Source organism: Lygodium microphyllum, chromosome 3 (assembly GCF_053477565.2).
Source record: "Lygodium microphyllum isolate KBCC chromosome 3, Lygodium_microphyllum_v1.1.10, whole genome shotgun sequence".
Classification (NCBI taxonomy): domain Eukaryota; kingdom Viridiplantae; phylum Streptophyta; class Polypodiopsida; order Schizaeales; family Lygodiaceae; genus Lygodium; species Lygodium microphyllum.
The window spans coordinates 168,391,034-168,405,112 of NC_141137.1; the positions used below are offsets into that span (position 1 = coordinate 168,391,034).

The window sequence follows — 14,079 nt, forward strand, 5'->3', positions numbered from 1 at the left end:
TGTATAGATAGCAAGGGTTTCATGGGCAATAAGGCCATCATGATCTATGTGACAAGATTATCCTCGCTAAGTACAATGGGAAATCTCCCTCACCATCATACTTGGAGGAATGGATGTCCAAGTTGGAGTTCTACTTCAATATCTACCCCACATTGATGATCAGAAAATAATTTTTGCTTCTCTCCACTTAGAAGGATTTTTCCACACATGGTGTGGCGCTATATCAATCGAGAGAATCATCAGTTCATTGACTAGGAAGATTTTAAAATGCATATGGTCTAAGTATTTGTGTCCCCTGTGGAAAAAGAGTAGTTGGCAAGACAGTGGTACACTCTTGACTGATGTAACCTCATTGTACGTGAGTACACAAATTAGTTTATGAACTTGTCTATGTATGTGGAGAGCATTAGCGATGACGGGAAATTGCACAAGTATATCTATGGGTTGAAACCGAGTTTGGAACCGAGTCTATCAACAGATGTCATGGCCCAAAAGCCTACCACACTATTTGAAGCAATTGAATTGGCTGAGAGATATGCAAGGAAGTACCGTAAGAATGAACATTTTCAGTAAGATTCTCGATAGCCCCGCATCCCTTCAAGATCAGCCCCATGGAGGTGGTTTTCGAGGCACTTATGTGCCTAATAACAGCCTCAAGATACCCACTTACCCCATCTTCCATGTTGAAAGAAAATAAGGCACTTTTGGGATAACATTTGGCTCTAATACTGAGAACAAGTATGCTGAAAATAAACAATCCATTGCATCACCTTCCCATGGTTCCAGTGGTGGCCAATGCTTCATTTCTTCGGATGTCATGAAGGAACATAACGAAAAAGGCCTATGCTTTAAATTTGGGGATAAGTACACTACTGATCATGCCTCCAAGTGCCCTTACAAGACAACTAAGGTCAAGGTCCATAGCATGTATGTCATGGAAGATTGACACAATGATGAGGAAGACCTACCCACTAACCATGTTGAGCTTGCTAAGGATGTAGATCATGAGCAGTTCTATGACCTAGATGATGGGTTTGCTTTTGACCCGGACGGCTATCCATCACAGATACTTGATCTGACATCCCACCTGCGTACTACAACTTCGCTTTGCTCCATCTCCTTGGATGCTTGGATGGGTTCTCGAACCCCTAGTACCTTGCGCATTCAAGGAAGTATCCATGGAAAGCATGTCTTCATCCTTGTGGAAAATGGTAGCACTCACAGTCTTGTTAACAAATCATCCACCATTGATGAACGATTAAAATGCACCCCTATGGGATTACACCACCCCTTGAAGGTCCAAGTAGCAAATGGAGAAGAAGAAACCAACAGACATGTATGTCCCACAGTCCCCTTATGCTTGGCTGAACGTTACGTGGCATTGATTGATCTAATTGCCCTAGATATGGGCCCTATTGATGTCTTGGGTTGTGATTGGCTGAAACAATTGGGGAAAATTGCTATGGACTTCTCTCATCTTTACATGGAGTTTATGATGCATGGATAGTCCATCCGCCTAGAGGGAGTTCAAGATCATGCTGATTTTCAGCTCATTACAGCAAAGCAACTGAAAAGGAAGTTTAAAAAATGCTCACAAATCTTTGTCTTGCAAAATCGAATAATGATAATTCAGGTCAGCCCTCTACAATATCTAATGATTCAGCCTTGTAACCCCTACCTGAGGATTATAGTGACCTGTTTGAGATGCCTACATCCCTTCCCCCCTAAAAGGCAAGTGGACTACCCACTTGATTTAGAGTCCTATTCCAAGCTAGTAAACAAGCCACCTTATAGACTCTCCAAGTGTGAACATGAAGAGGTTGCAAAGCAAGTCAAAGAGATGTTGGAGATGGGTTTCATTGAACCGAGTTCTTCCCCTTATGCATTCCTTGTCCTGTTAGTCAAGAAGAAATATGGCTCTTTCCGCATGTGCATTGACTCTACAGAGACATGAACAAAATCACAGTGAAGAACCGCTACCCCATCCCATGGATTGAAAACTTACTAGATGAGTTGAAAGGGGTATGCTTTTTCACTAAGATTGACTCTCTTTGGCTACCATCAGATTCGTACGAGGGAGGGAGATGAGATCAAAATAGCCTTTAGCACCCATTGTGGGCTTTATCATTTTCTAGTGATGTCTTTTGGGTTAACTCGCCACATTTTAGAGCCTCATGAGCAAAATCCTTCAACCCTTTCTGTTCAAGTTTGTACTTGTTTTCTTTGATGGCATCCTCATTTACAAGTCACCAAAGGAGCACTTGGCACATGTTAGATGGGTGTTTGACATATTGAGAGAGCATTGACTCTTCGCTAAGTAGAGCAACTACACCTTCATGAAAATATTTATGGAACACTTGGGACACATTGTGAGCAAAAATGGCATACATGCTGACCCGAAGAAGGTGCAATGTGTTAGGGATTGACCCACTCCATCCACCACCACTTCATTGCGTGGCTTCCTTGATCTCTCTTTATTCTATAGATGCTTCATTAAGCACTATGCCACCATTGCACCACCTTTGATTGATCGATTAAAAAATGAGTCATTCTTTTGGGATGCAACTGCTGATCATAGCTTCAAACAGTTAAAGGAATTGCTTACTTCCACTCCCATCCTTGTCTACCTTGACTTCTCTAAGTTGTTTACCATTCATTGTGATGCCAGTAGTGGCAGGGGTATTGGTGTAATATTGCTGCAAGAACATGGTGTGGCTGTATTTGAGAGCTGAAAGCTTGATGAGGAGATGCAAATGAATATATATGACTAGGAGATGTTGACCATCCTCCATGCTATCAAGAAATGACACCACTATTTGTATGGCAATCGTTTCTAAGTAAAAAGTGACCACCGAGTCCTCTAGTACTTCTTGACTCATTCCACTTTGACTCCTAAGCAAAGGCAATGGGTGGCAACATTACAAAAGAAGAAAAAAATGTAATATTTAGCAATTCAATATATTAATTATGTATAATTATAATATATGTATAAAATAATAAAAATATCAATATGTATACTTAATTATTATTAAATGATTGTCTACATACAAATTATTAGTATATATATGATATATGATGTATTACATATGATATATGAGATATATGATATTATATATAATTTACGTAATTATGTAATGATAATAATAATTATTTGCCTGTATGTGTGTGTGTTATATCTAGATGTGTGTGTAGAAATGGTGAGAGAGAGAGAGAGAGAGAGAGAGAGAGAGAGAGAGAGAGAGAGAGAGAGAGAGAGAGAGAGAGAGAGAGAGAGAGAGAGAGAGAGAGAGAGAGAGAGAGAGAGAGAGAGAGAGAGAGAGAAGGAGAAGAAGGATTTTTTCATGGTAGGTTGAAGCAGACACATGTAAACTCCCTTGAGAGCTTGGGGGGGCCACGTTTTGTACCCCTAAACCCCTCAAAAAGTTTCTAGGGGTTGCTACATGCCACACCCCTGGAGGCGACATGCTAACTTACTATCTGTTTACCCTCTTTTTGCAATTCATTCATGCACGCAACCATCAAGCAGCCATGTGCTTTATGGTTTTTCACCTTCCTTGCCTTAAACTTTGTAGGGAGGGGTCACCACTTGAGGAAATGACAATTGAACTTTGTTGGAGCCCATATGCTTGCACACTATCCACTCATGCCCCATTTCCAGTCTGCCCACACCTATAGCCATCGAGCCCCATGCCATGTGGTTTTTCAATCTCACATTTCTCAAACTTTGTAGGGAGGGATCACCACCCATTCAACTATTTCAAAGTGGAGGTATGCATGATCTTATTTCTAACACTTTAACATTGCACGTATCTAGGTATGTGATACCTCTCTCTCTCTCTCTAATATTTAATAATATATATACATATTTTCTTATATATTCTCTCTCTATGTGTGTGTGTAATGTTTTATTTCTTATGTATCAATAATTGATATGGGATAATGAATCTATCTTAACCAAAGAATGTACACTTATTTTATTATGCAACACTACTAGTCACAATTTGATAAAAAAAACCAACACAATTTCCAATAGGGACGCTAGCAGAAAGATAGAAAGAGAAATATATATTAGAATTTGAAGAAAATAGAGGAGCAACAGATAGCACAATTAGAAATTGAACTCCGATGTGGAGCTCGAACCTCCTGACCACCCTCGAGCTAACTTCATTTACATGATAGAATTACAATCTCATTCTCAATTGCACTCTTGCTCACAATCTCAATTGCAATCACAATCGTAGCAATCATATTCATATTCTCAATCTCGGATTTTTAAAGGAGAGGATGATGAAGGGAACTCTTCGTTCAGCTTTTCTATCAAAACACCTTTACGCGTCTAGAATAGACTTTTTATTTTTAGGAATGGTGTGTTTCTCAAGAAAAGCATGTCAAAATTGACGCTATCCTTCAAATCATCACTTACATCATGAAACCTGTCAAAACGAAAAGAAAGCATAAAAAGCAGGATACGTTTTTCAATAAATAAGTGTTGAAAAATTTTTAGTTTTTATTTTCAAAGACTCATATCTCCAAAACGGTGAAGAATTGGACCAAGCTTTTGAGTTGACAAAATATTCTTATAGATCTCCTGTTTGAACTCTATGAGAAGAACTTTGACAAAATTCAGCTTTGTTTGATCACAAATGAGATTTCAAAATAGATCTTATGCCTAAAAGTTGAAACACTTTTGACCAAAAATTTATATCACCAAAATTTGTCAAAACACTTAAAATAACCTAAAAATAGTTTCCAAACACTATCTACACACATGTCAAAAAAAAGTTTAATATGACATTACATTCTCCCCTCCCAAAAACTTTGTCCTCGAAGTTGGAAGGACGGATATTCCTATTGCAAACTATCTAGATGAACCCAAGTTGCATCCTTTATTGGATATGTATCCCATTTCACCAATACCTCCACAATATCTCTACCTCTAAAATGTCTAACCTTACGATCTAATACTAAATTTGGTTCAACCTTCAATGTTCCATCTTCTTGTAATCTAAACTTGTTTCACAAAAGATGATGAGAGTTAGAAACATGTTTTTTCAATAAACTTACATGAAAAATAGGATGAACCTTGACATGAGATGAAAATTTGAGTTTATATGCAAGTGAACCAATCTTCTTTAGAATTTTTAATGGACCTGCAAAATGTGGAGGTAACCTTCTATCTTTCCCAAGAAACAAGTTAGTTCGACAAGGTTCAACTCTCAAGAAAACCATATCACCCTCATTGAACTCTATTGGTTTCATTTTCTTGTCATAATATTTACTTTGCCTTACTTATGCCTCTTTAATGTATTTTTTCATTCCTTTTTTATTCCTCATCCATTGTTTCAAGCATTTTTTTTTTAAATTTCTACTCGATTTGAAACATTGGAAAATTGAACAGGAGTTACACAATCATAACCATACATTGCTTCAAATGGAGTCATCTGAATGGATGCATGTCATGAATTGTTATATGCAAATTCAATTAAGGTCAAATATTCAATTGAGTTGTTTTATTTTACATTTTATACATTCTAACCAGGTCTTCTAAAATGTGTTTCACTCTCTATGTCTCTTCATCAATCCTGCAGATGAAATGCAATACCCATCCTTAATTCAATTCTAATAGCTTCAAATGTGGCTTTCCAAAAGTTAGATGTATATTTTGAATCTCTATCAGACACAATACTTTTGGGCATACCATGCAAACGAAATATTTCTTCACAAACAATTTAGCTACATGCAAAGTTGTGTTGGTCTTTTCCATAGGAAAGAAATGTGTCGTTTTTGTGAGTCTATCCACTACCACAAAGATAGTGCCATATCCTTCCCTAGCAACATGCAACTTAGTTATAAAATTCATAGATATGGACTCCCACTCTTGGTCAGGTATATCTAATGGTTGTATTTCACTAGGCATACATTTTTGTTCAAATTTTACTTATTAACACTCCAAACATTCTTTCACATATGTTTTATTCTTCATCCTTGGGCAAAAGAATGAGTTTTTGACTTTGTTGTAAGTATTTGAAAATCCAAGATGAGTAGAGAAAGGCAAATTGTGGCATTCCTTAAGAAAAATTTTCTTGAATTTTGAAGTAGTAGGAATACATAAATGATTCAAATAATAAAGATTTTCCTTAAGCATATAAAACTTTTCATCATACATTTCTCCCAAATTTTTATTTAAGAACAATTTTTTTTTAGAATACATGGGATCATCTTGTACTTCAAGTCACACATAATCAATCAAGTCAGCCCGTATATTAGATAAACTATTACACATATGTCTATGACTTAAAGCATACGTAACTTTATTTTCCTTTTCAAATACATGTATAAAATCATAGCAACTGCAACCATCTCTTTTGTTGATTATTTAATAAAGGTTGAGTGAATATATATTTTCGACTTTGATGATTAATTCTCAATTTAAATTTTACACCAAGTAACAAATGTCTCCAATATTTTAAAGCATGAACTACAACAGTAAGTTTCAAGTCATATACACAATAGTTCATTTCATATCTTTTTAATTATTGAGATTCATAAGCCATTACTCTCTCCTCTTATGCCAATACACATCCTAATTGCTCCCCACTGGCATCACAAGACAATACAAAAGGTTTTCCCATCTCAAAAAATTTTAATGTGCAATTTTAGTCACCTTTTCTTTCAGTGTTTCAAAGGCTTCTTGACATGCATGTGACCAAACAAAAGTAGTTAGTTGAGTCAAAGAACTACCTATCTTAGAAAAATATGAAATGTGGGCTCTCATATTGAGCTGATCCTAAGAAGCTTCTCACATCTCTTATACATTTGGGTATAGGCCAATCAACAATAGTCTTTATCTTCTCTAGATCTATATGAATTTCCTCTTTAGAAATAACTCTCCCTAGATAGACAATCTTATCTTTTGCAAAGAAACATTTACTCCATTTAGCATAAAGTTTATGTTTTCTCAAAATCTAAAGAGCTTTCCTAAGATCTACCTTATGTTCCTGATGATCTTTAGAATATACAAATATATCATCCAATGCAAGAATGAAATCATCAAGATGTGGATGAACAATGTTATTCCAGTATTTGGAATATCCTCAGACTTTATACGGATTTGGTGGTAACTTGATCATAAATCTATTTTCGAAAACACCTTTGCACTGCTCAATCGGCTCAATAAATCATCAATGTGTGGAAGGGGATATTTGTTCTTTATGGTTTGCATATTAAGACCTTTGTAATCAATACAAAGTCTATATGTTACATTTGTCTTTTTTTGAAACAATACAAGAGCACCCCAAGGAGATACACAAGGCCTGTTAAATCCCTTTTTTAAGAGATGATCAAGTTGCAGTTTAAGATCCTTCAACTCTTCTATATTGAACTGATAAGGTGCTTTAGAGTAGGGTTCTATTCCTGGATACAACTCTATAGCATGATCAACTGATCTAGGAGGAGGCATACCTAACAAATCATCGGGAAAAACATCATTGCATTTATCTAACAATGTATTTATATACTTAGGATTCCTCTCTATCTCCTCTGGCTTCAACTCTCTAGCAAATATTAAAAAGGTTTCACATCCTTGTTTAATTCCCCTCAAAAGTTTTGTGGCTAAAATGACTAAAGATTTACAATCTCTTTCCCTTCCCTAAACTTTATGAAATTTATTATCTTTTTCTTTGAAAATTAAAGATCTCTCTTCACAATCAATCAATGCATGATTTTCTATTAATTAATCCATTCCAATTATCACATCTCTTTTCACCATGTCAATTATATAAAAATCTCCCTTATGTGTTTCATTGTTTAACATGCAGGTTAAGTTTTGAATCAAGCCCTTAGTAAAATGATTACCTCCATTAGCCAATTCTATTGGTCGCTTTATTGTTTGATCAAACTTTAGGTTATGTTCTTTGAGACGGAATCAATAAGAATGTTTATCTTTTGCTTATCAATTTCACTACAAATTTTGTTAACAAAAGCTCTAAGGTGTTGAGTAGAAAAAATGATGCATCTGATAGGAGAGTTTAGACACTGACCTTCTTCATCCGCTTCCTCGATCGTCATGTCCATCTTAGTCTTTTTGGCTTATAATGGAGTGTTCACTGTCTTATTTGGACATTCAAAAGTACAACAGCCTTGCTCCCCATAGTGGTAACACAATCCTAATCTTCTCACTCGTTCAAGGAATTCCAAATCTTGATGCTACCATTGAAGAGACTGTCTCTTCTTCTAATTGTTGTTGTTGAAGTTATTCTGATTGTAGACTAGTGCATTTTGAGAACCTTGTATAGGCCCTGTGGATGATGCCCTGTGGAAATTTGCTGCTTTTCTTTCGTTGCATTTCTCCATCTTTTCATAATTCTCTGCTTTTGCAACAACATCAAGAAAATTAGTACGTTCTAATCCCTTGACATGATATCTCAAGTCATCCTTGAGTCCTTCAATGAACTTGAACTTCAAGGCATCTCCAATCACTTCACAAGCATACTTATGAAGTTGTAATAATTTTTCTTTATACTCATCAATAGAAAGATTATGCTTATCCTCTTCAAATTTCTTGAAATTATAAAATTCCATATTCTTTTCCATATTATAATGAGAAGAAAAATACCTCTTCTTTGCATGTGTACAAAATTCCTCCCATGTGATAGGGCCAACTTGAGTCCTAGTTTGCATATAGGACTTTCACCATAGCTTTGCCACACTGCGTAGTTGCAGAATTGTGATCTTAGCTTTAGATTCTTTAGAAAATTCTCGTAGTGCGAAGAAATCTTCAAGCTTTTTAAGCCATGCTTCTAAATCTTCTCATGTCTTCTTTTCGTCGTCAAACTCATTCAATTTCACATTTTTGAATACCTAATAGCAGATTCTCCAACATCATCTTCAAAAGATCTTTCTCTTCTATTCATTTGTTGTTGTGATTAAGGTTGTTAAGATGACTCTCTAGTTGATCCACCCATGCCAGTTGTATTCGCTTCACCTCCTAGATCCAAAATGATCTCTAGTATCTTTGCAACTTCCTTACCAGCTTGTTCTTTTTTCAGGTCAGCAAGAAGACATTGAATGAGTTATTCTTGCTCCTTGACTCTTTGCTTGAAGCTTTCCATCTTCATGGATCAAAATTGCTCTGATACCACTTGCAACATGACTAGTCACAATTTGATTAAAAAATCAACACAATTTCCGATAGAGAGACACTAGTAGAAAGACATGAAGAGAAATTTCTATTAGAGTTTGAAGAAAATACGAGTATTAGATAGCACGATCGAAATTTGCGCTTCGATACGGAGCTCAAACCTCCCGACCACCCCCAAGCTAACTTCATGTATATGATAGAATCACAATCTCTCTCAATTGCATTCTCGCTCACAATCTCAATCACAGTCACATTCACAACCTCAATCTTGGGTTTTTAAAAGAAGAGAATGATGAAGATTAACTCTTTGTTCAACTTTCCTGCCAAAACAGCTTTAGGTGTCCAGATCTTCTCTTTGAACTCTGTGAGAACAACTTTGACCAAATTTAGCTCTATTTGATCACAAATCAACTTTCAAAAGAGGTCTTATGCCTAGGTTGAAAAAATTTTGACAAAAAATTACATAACCAAATTTTTTCAAAACACTTAAAATGACCTAAAAATCATTTCCAAACACTATCTACATGTTTTTTTAAAAAAATCAATGTCTCTATTAGGGCATATCACATTTTCATTCATCTTTTCGTACATTTGAGATTCAAAGAATTACATTATGCATTAATCTATTTATGCTACTTATACTTAGCATCACATATGTGATGTAGGGATATTGCTTATATATTAGTATACAAGTATATGTGTAAGTTCTATTTATGTGATGAATTTGAATAATATCCTTGATTTAGTTTTAGATACATCCTAGAATCATATTGGAAAAACATTTAAATATATTGGTACATTTATAGAGCTTGTGCTTTGGGGTCTCTCACGGTTGGTACATTTATAGAGCATGTGCTTTGGGATCTCTCACAATTGGTTTTCGACCATCCATGAACCCTCTTCCCATATGAAATGTGCATTAGGATACAAGGTACCCCAAGTATTACAAATATCAGACTTTGATACAAATCACTAGGAGAATACCGGTGTGAACCAGTGGCGGGAGAAGCTAGGTATAGAGTGCCTAGTAATGATGATATAAAAAGGAAATTCTTAGCTCATTATTTTCATCACACAATGATGATACAAAAGAGAAATTTTGCTCATACCCATTGATAAAAAATCCAAAATCTTGGTTGTTAGGAAACACTTATCTACAAATATGTCAAACTACATCACTTATCTCATCCCCAAGGTGAGCCTATTTCTCAGCTTCACTAGAGTGCTCAACTGAGCATGGCATCAGTCTACATGAAGCATTTAGAAGTTTGATAAATAAGGATTTGACCATTATAAAAAAAGCTTTAAGTTTTCTAACTTAAGTGATCAAGGCAGTAGTGCAATCCAAACTAAAAATATACAAGCTCATACTTTTGCTTTCCTGATGAAATAGCTGCTGTGGTAGGAGCTCAGGCTTTGTTTTATTTATATACATCATTCTGCATAAAGATTGTATGTACGAATGTCACATAGTGTAGAAGACTGCATTTTGTGTACAGTTGTGAGCAAATCCGAGGTGGGCACATCCTTTTGTACATGTTCAAACAAGCTCGATTTTGGCGTGTAGCAGGCCCTTGGTCTTACAAGAACTTGTTGAGATATTCATCTGTGCTTGTGTATTTCACATCAGGGTAAAGGCTGATGGCGTCCACGTCATGTGCACCCAACTCAAAATTGCACTGATCACCTTTGATGAGGACATCGTGAAGCAGCGCAGGAAACACATTTCCTGGAAAGGGAGTCTCTGCAGCAAACCAATACAAAATTTGAGACATTATTTGCCAAAAATAACCAGAGAAATCAAGCATTTGAGACCATCTAATCATCTTTCACCTTGGATTTGTTTTACTATCTCTTCCTCTGAAAGACACTGTTTTTGGAGTGTCTTCCCAATTTTCTTTTCCCACAAAGACACAAGCTCATTCTGTGTAAGAATATTTGCAGGTGGCCTGATATGTAGGGTCTTGTTGAGAGTCCTTGGATCATCCATAGCCTTGATAGTGAATGTCCCAACATCTTCCTCAGAGACAGATATTGCTGTATCATTTAGAAACCAGCGACCCATCAGCTATTTCAGTAGAAGACACCTGAGAGACAAGATCAAGAAATGTGCAAGAACATACAGCTCAGAGATAAAGCTCTGAGCTACTGTGAATTAGACATGAGGAAGAATAATATTAATGATGACCTTGAGGAAAGAGAGAAGACACGTAAGTTATGAGCTACCGTGAATTAGACATGAGGAAGCATAAAATGAATGATGACCTTAAGGAAAGAGAGAAGGCACATAAATTAGCACTAGCTCTAAGAAACACCAGAGTCTCTAATAACACAAGATTTGTAGCTGCAGTTTTTCCTATTAGGAGAACGTTGAGTAAAAATTCAGATATGAGAAATAGAATACAAGTGCTAGTCTTAAAGAAAGAACAAGGCACAAAAGTGGGATGTTAATAAAACTAGATATGCATTCATTCATTAAGAGATTAGATAGTATCAGTTTCTTTAATCAAGAAAGCAGTATATCTAATAAAACCGGGATTTTCCAAAATTTTGCTGATATTTTGAAGAGAATCATCCATTATCAAGGTTCCATCTATATCTTTATTGCCTCAAAAGATACTGCAAAACCAGTACTTACTTTTGACATTTCCATCCCCATGGATGGTCACTTTATCCCTTGGTGGAGATGTAAGGCCGGGTTGAAACAAGTTAGAGACAAAATACCCTGCAAATCCATTGCTCACAACAAATGTGTGAGGGATCTGTGCTTCCTCCACAGCACGCCGAATTTGTGCTTTGATGTTGAACATGGATTTTGCAGGCTCTAGTGCTTGTGCGCGGTCGACATCGATCCCAAATTCTGATGGGAAGAATCTCTGAATTAAAAGGACAAGAAAAATCCGGTTTGAGTTTGTCATGAAGAGGGCATTTTCTTTGTTAATGGATGTACTAGAAAGATACAGTGTGAGCAACACTAAATACAGATCATTCATATATTGTTGAAGGAACAAAAAGATAAGCCATAAATTTCATTCCGCTCTTTATGTACAAAGTCTTGAATTGCCATGGGGAAGGCAGTTACTTGGGTATATGTACAAAGGGTGGCTACTATAGAAACTTGAAACCCTGTTCTATGCTCAAACTCGCCATTACCTTGATAGTTCCCACTTCTTTAATTGCTGATATTATCTTGGTTTGCTCAGGTATCTGAGCTCCTCCAACTGTGGAGATCACCACATCCACTTGTTTAATTGCTGCAACAAGGCTGTCATGGTCTTCTAATGAACCCTGTATAGCAAATGAAGCATCCAAAAATGAGGAGCATGATTAACAAGTCGGATACAAACCACCCACCCAAACCCAAATTTCTCAAAGAAAAAAGACATTGTAAATGAAGTCGCATAATTGACGCACCAGATACATGGAATCCACATAAGTCCGGCATTTCAAATCAAACGTGGGTTTGTAGGCAATTGCTATACAATCAACCATAAGCACATAGATATACCTACAGATGCATACGAGGAGACTCAACTAGGCTGCCCATTGAAAAACTGAAGGAGGAACCGAGTCTGTTGGGACCGAGAAACATCATTGTTCTATCTCTTCAAGTAAGAAACGAAGATCGGGTCTTGGGTGAAGCGTGTGATCGGTATAGCTTACTGTGGGATGTGAAGAACTGTGTTGTGTGAGAGATCCGATGGCTAGTGACAACCAGAGAGAGAGAGAGATTGGTGTGTATACCGGGAGGATGGTGATGCCGGCTGCCTTGAAAGAGGAGACGAGGTCTTTCTTGTCGGAATTCTCAGAGAGGGTGGAGGGGCGGACGAGGACGTAGGTGGGGTGCTTCAAGGCCGCCGCCGCCATCGCCAGGGACTTGCCGATGTAGCCAGTGGCGCCGATCACCAGCACGCGGCTGCTGCTGCTCGAGTCATACGACATTGTTGTATTCTTTCGTGCACAACAAAAGAGTCGGGAGACCACAGACATACACGCGCGAGCGAGAGAGATATCTCAGGCACTACACCACAAATGAAGGCAAGGTTGACGATGGTGCTTGCAAGCGCAGGGACAGGGTGCGCTGAGCGCTCTCTCTCTCTCTCTCTCTCTCTTCTGTCAGTGGGTTTCGTCGACCTCCGAGAGGATCTTGTTATATACACAGAGGCGCTCCCCTTTCATATTCGCCTTCGCCTAATACCTATCATTAATTAGGGTTTGTGTAATCGAATAATCCCCATGACTTGTGACGGTTTTGACTTGGATGTCGCACCCACCCGACTCGCAGCGTTCACGAGAAACGGAGGTCTTCGCAAGTTGTGAACATATTCAACGGATCGCCCAAACCTTCGAACCTTCGAAATTTTGAAGAAGAAGAATAAGAAGATCTAACCCAATCGCCTAGCGCGTTGAGTCTTGTGGCAGCACCTACCTATTTATTCCTGGTTGAAAAAGGTATAAAACCTTTGAAATTTAAAGAAGAAGGGGGTCGTAGCCTAGTGGGTTGGGTTGAGTAATCTGGCAGCACATATCTGTTCCTCGTCAATGAAGGTATAAGACCTTGAACTTTACGAAATTCTTTGTCACCTACATCGCAAAAATGCATGCAATTTGATCCAAATTTTCCTTCAAAGTTTCAAGTTCAAGATTTTTGAATCTATCACCAAAATTGTTTTTCGTGTGAACACCAATGCCAAAATTGTTTCTCGTGATCTTTGGTGCCATGTTGTTTCTCGTGATCTTTGGTCCCACTGGCAACATGGATAGGCATAAATCAACATCATTTCATGCAACCAGACTTGTGGCCCTTAGAACAATCTGCGAAAATAGAAATGCTAGAGTCTTCAAAGGGGAAAAGTGTAGAATTCGTGTGGAAGGAAATAGCCCTTAAAGCATCTTGGTTTTTCGAAATGGGATGTAAGCTTGGCAACCCAGTAAAAGCA

At 37.3% G+C, this 14,079-nt stretch overlaps 1 protein-coding gene, 1 long non-coding RNA gene and 1 pseudogene across 2 annotated transcripts; all 3 read right to left on the reverse strand.

Annotated features, from left to right (window-relative positions):
- Window positions 1-4,794: 4,794 nt before the first annotated feature.
- On the reverse strand, window positions 4,795-5,316 carry LOC148039149 (uncharacterized; annotated as a pseudogene).
- On the reverse strand, window positions 5,279-10,095 carry LOC148039150 (uncharacterized). The gene is made up of 3 exons (XR_015690363.1): window positions 8,860-10,095; window positions 8,615-8,707; window positions 5,279-8,366 (listed from the first exon to the last, which is right to left on the reverse strand). It is a non-coding gene; the product is annotated as an uncharacterized LOC148039150 (long non-coding RNA).
- Window positions 10,096-10,406: 311 nt separating this feature from the next.
- Window positions 10,407-13,533, reverse strand: LOC148039151 (phenylcoumaran benzylic ether reductase IRL1-like). Its single transcript, XM_087675039.1, has 5 exons — window positions 12,884-13,533; window positions 12,293-12,427; window positions 11,778-12,015; window positions 10,973-11,176; window positions 10,407-10,883 (listed from the first exon to the last, which is right to left on the reverse strand). The coding sequence occupies exons 1-5, from the start codon at window positions 13,127-13,129 to the stop codon at window positions 10,720-10,722; spliced, it is 987 nt and encodes a 328-aa protein (XP_087531165.1). The 5' UTR covers window positions 13,130-13,533; the 3' UTR covers window positions 10,407-10,719.
- Window positions 13,534-14,079: the final 546 nt, after the last annotated feature.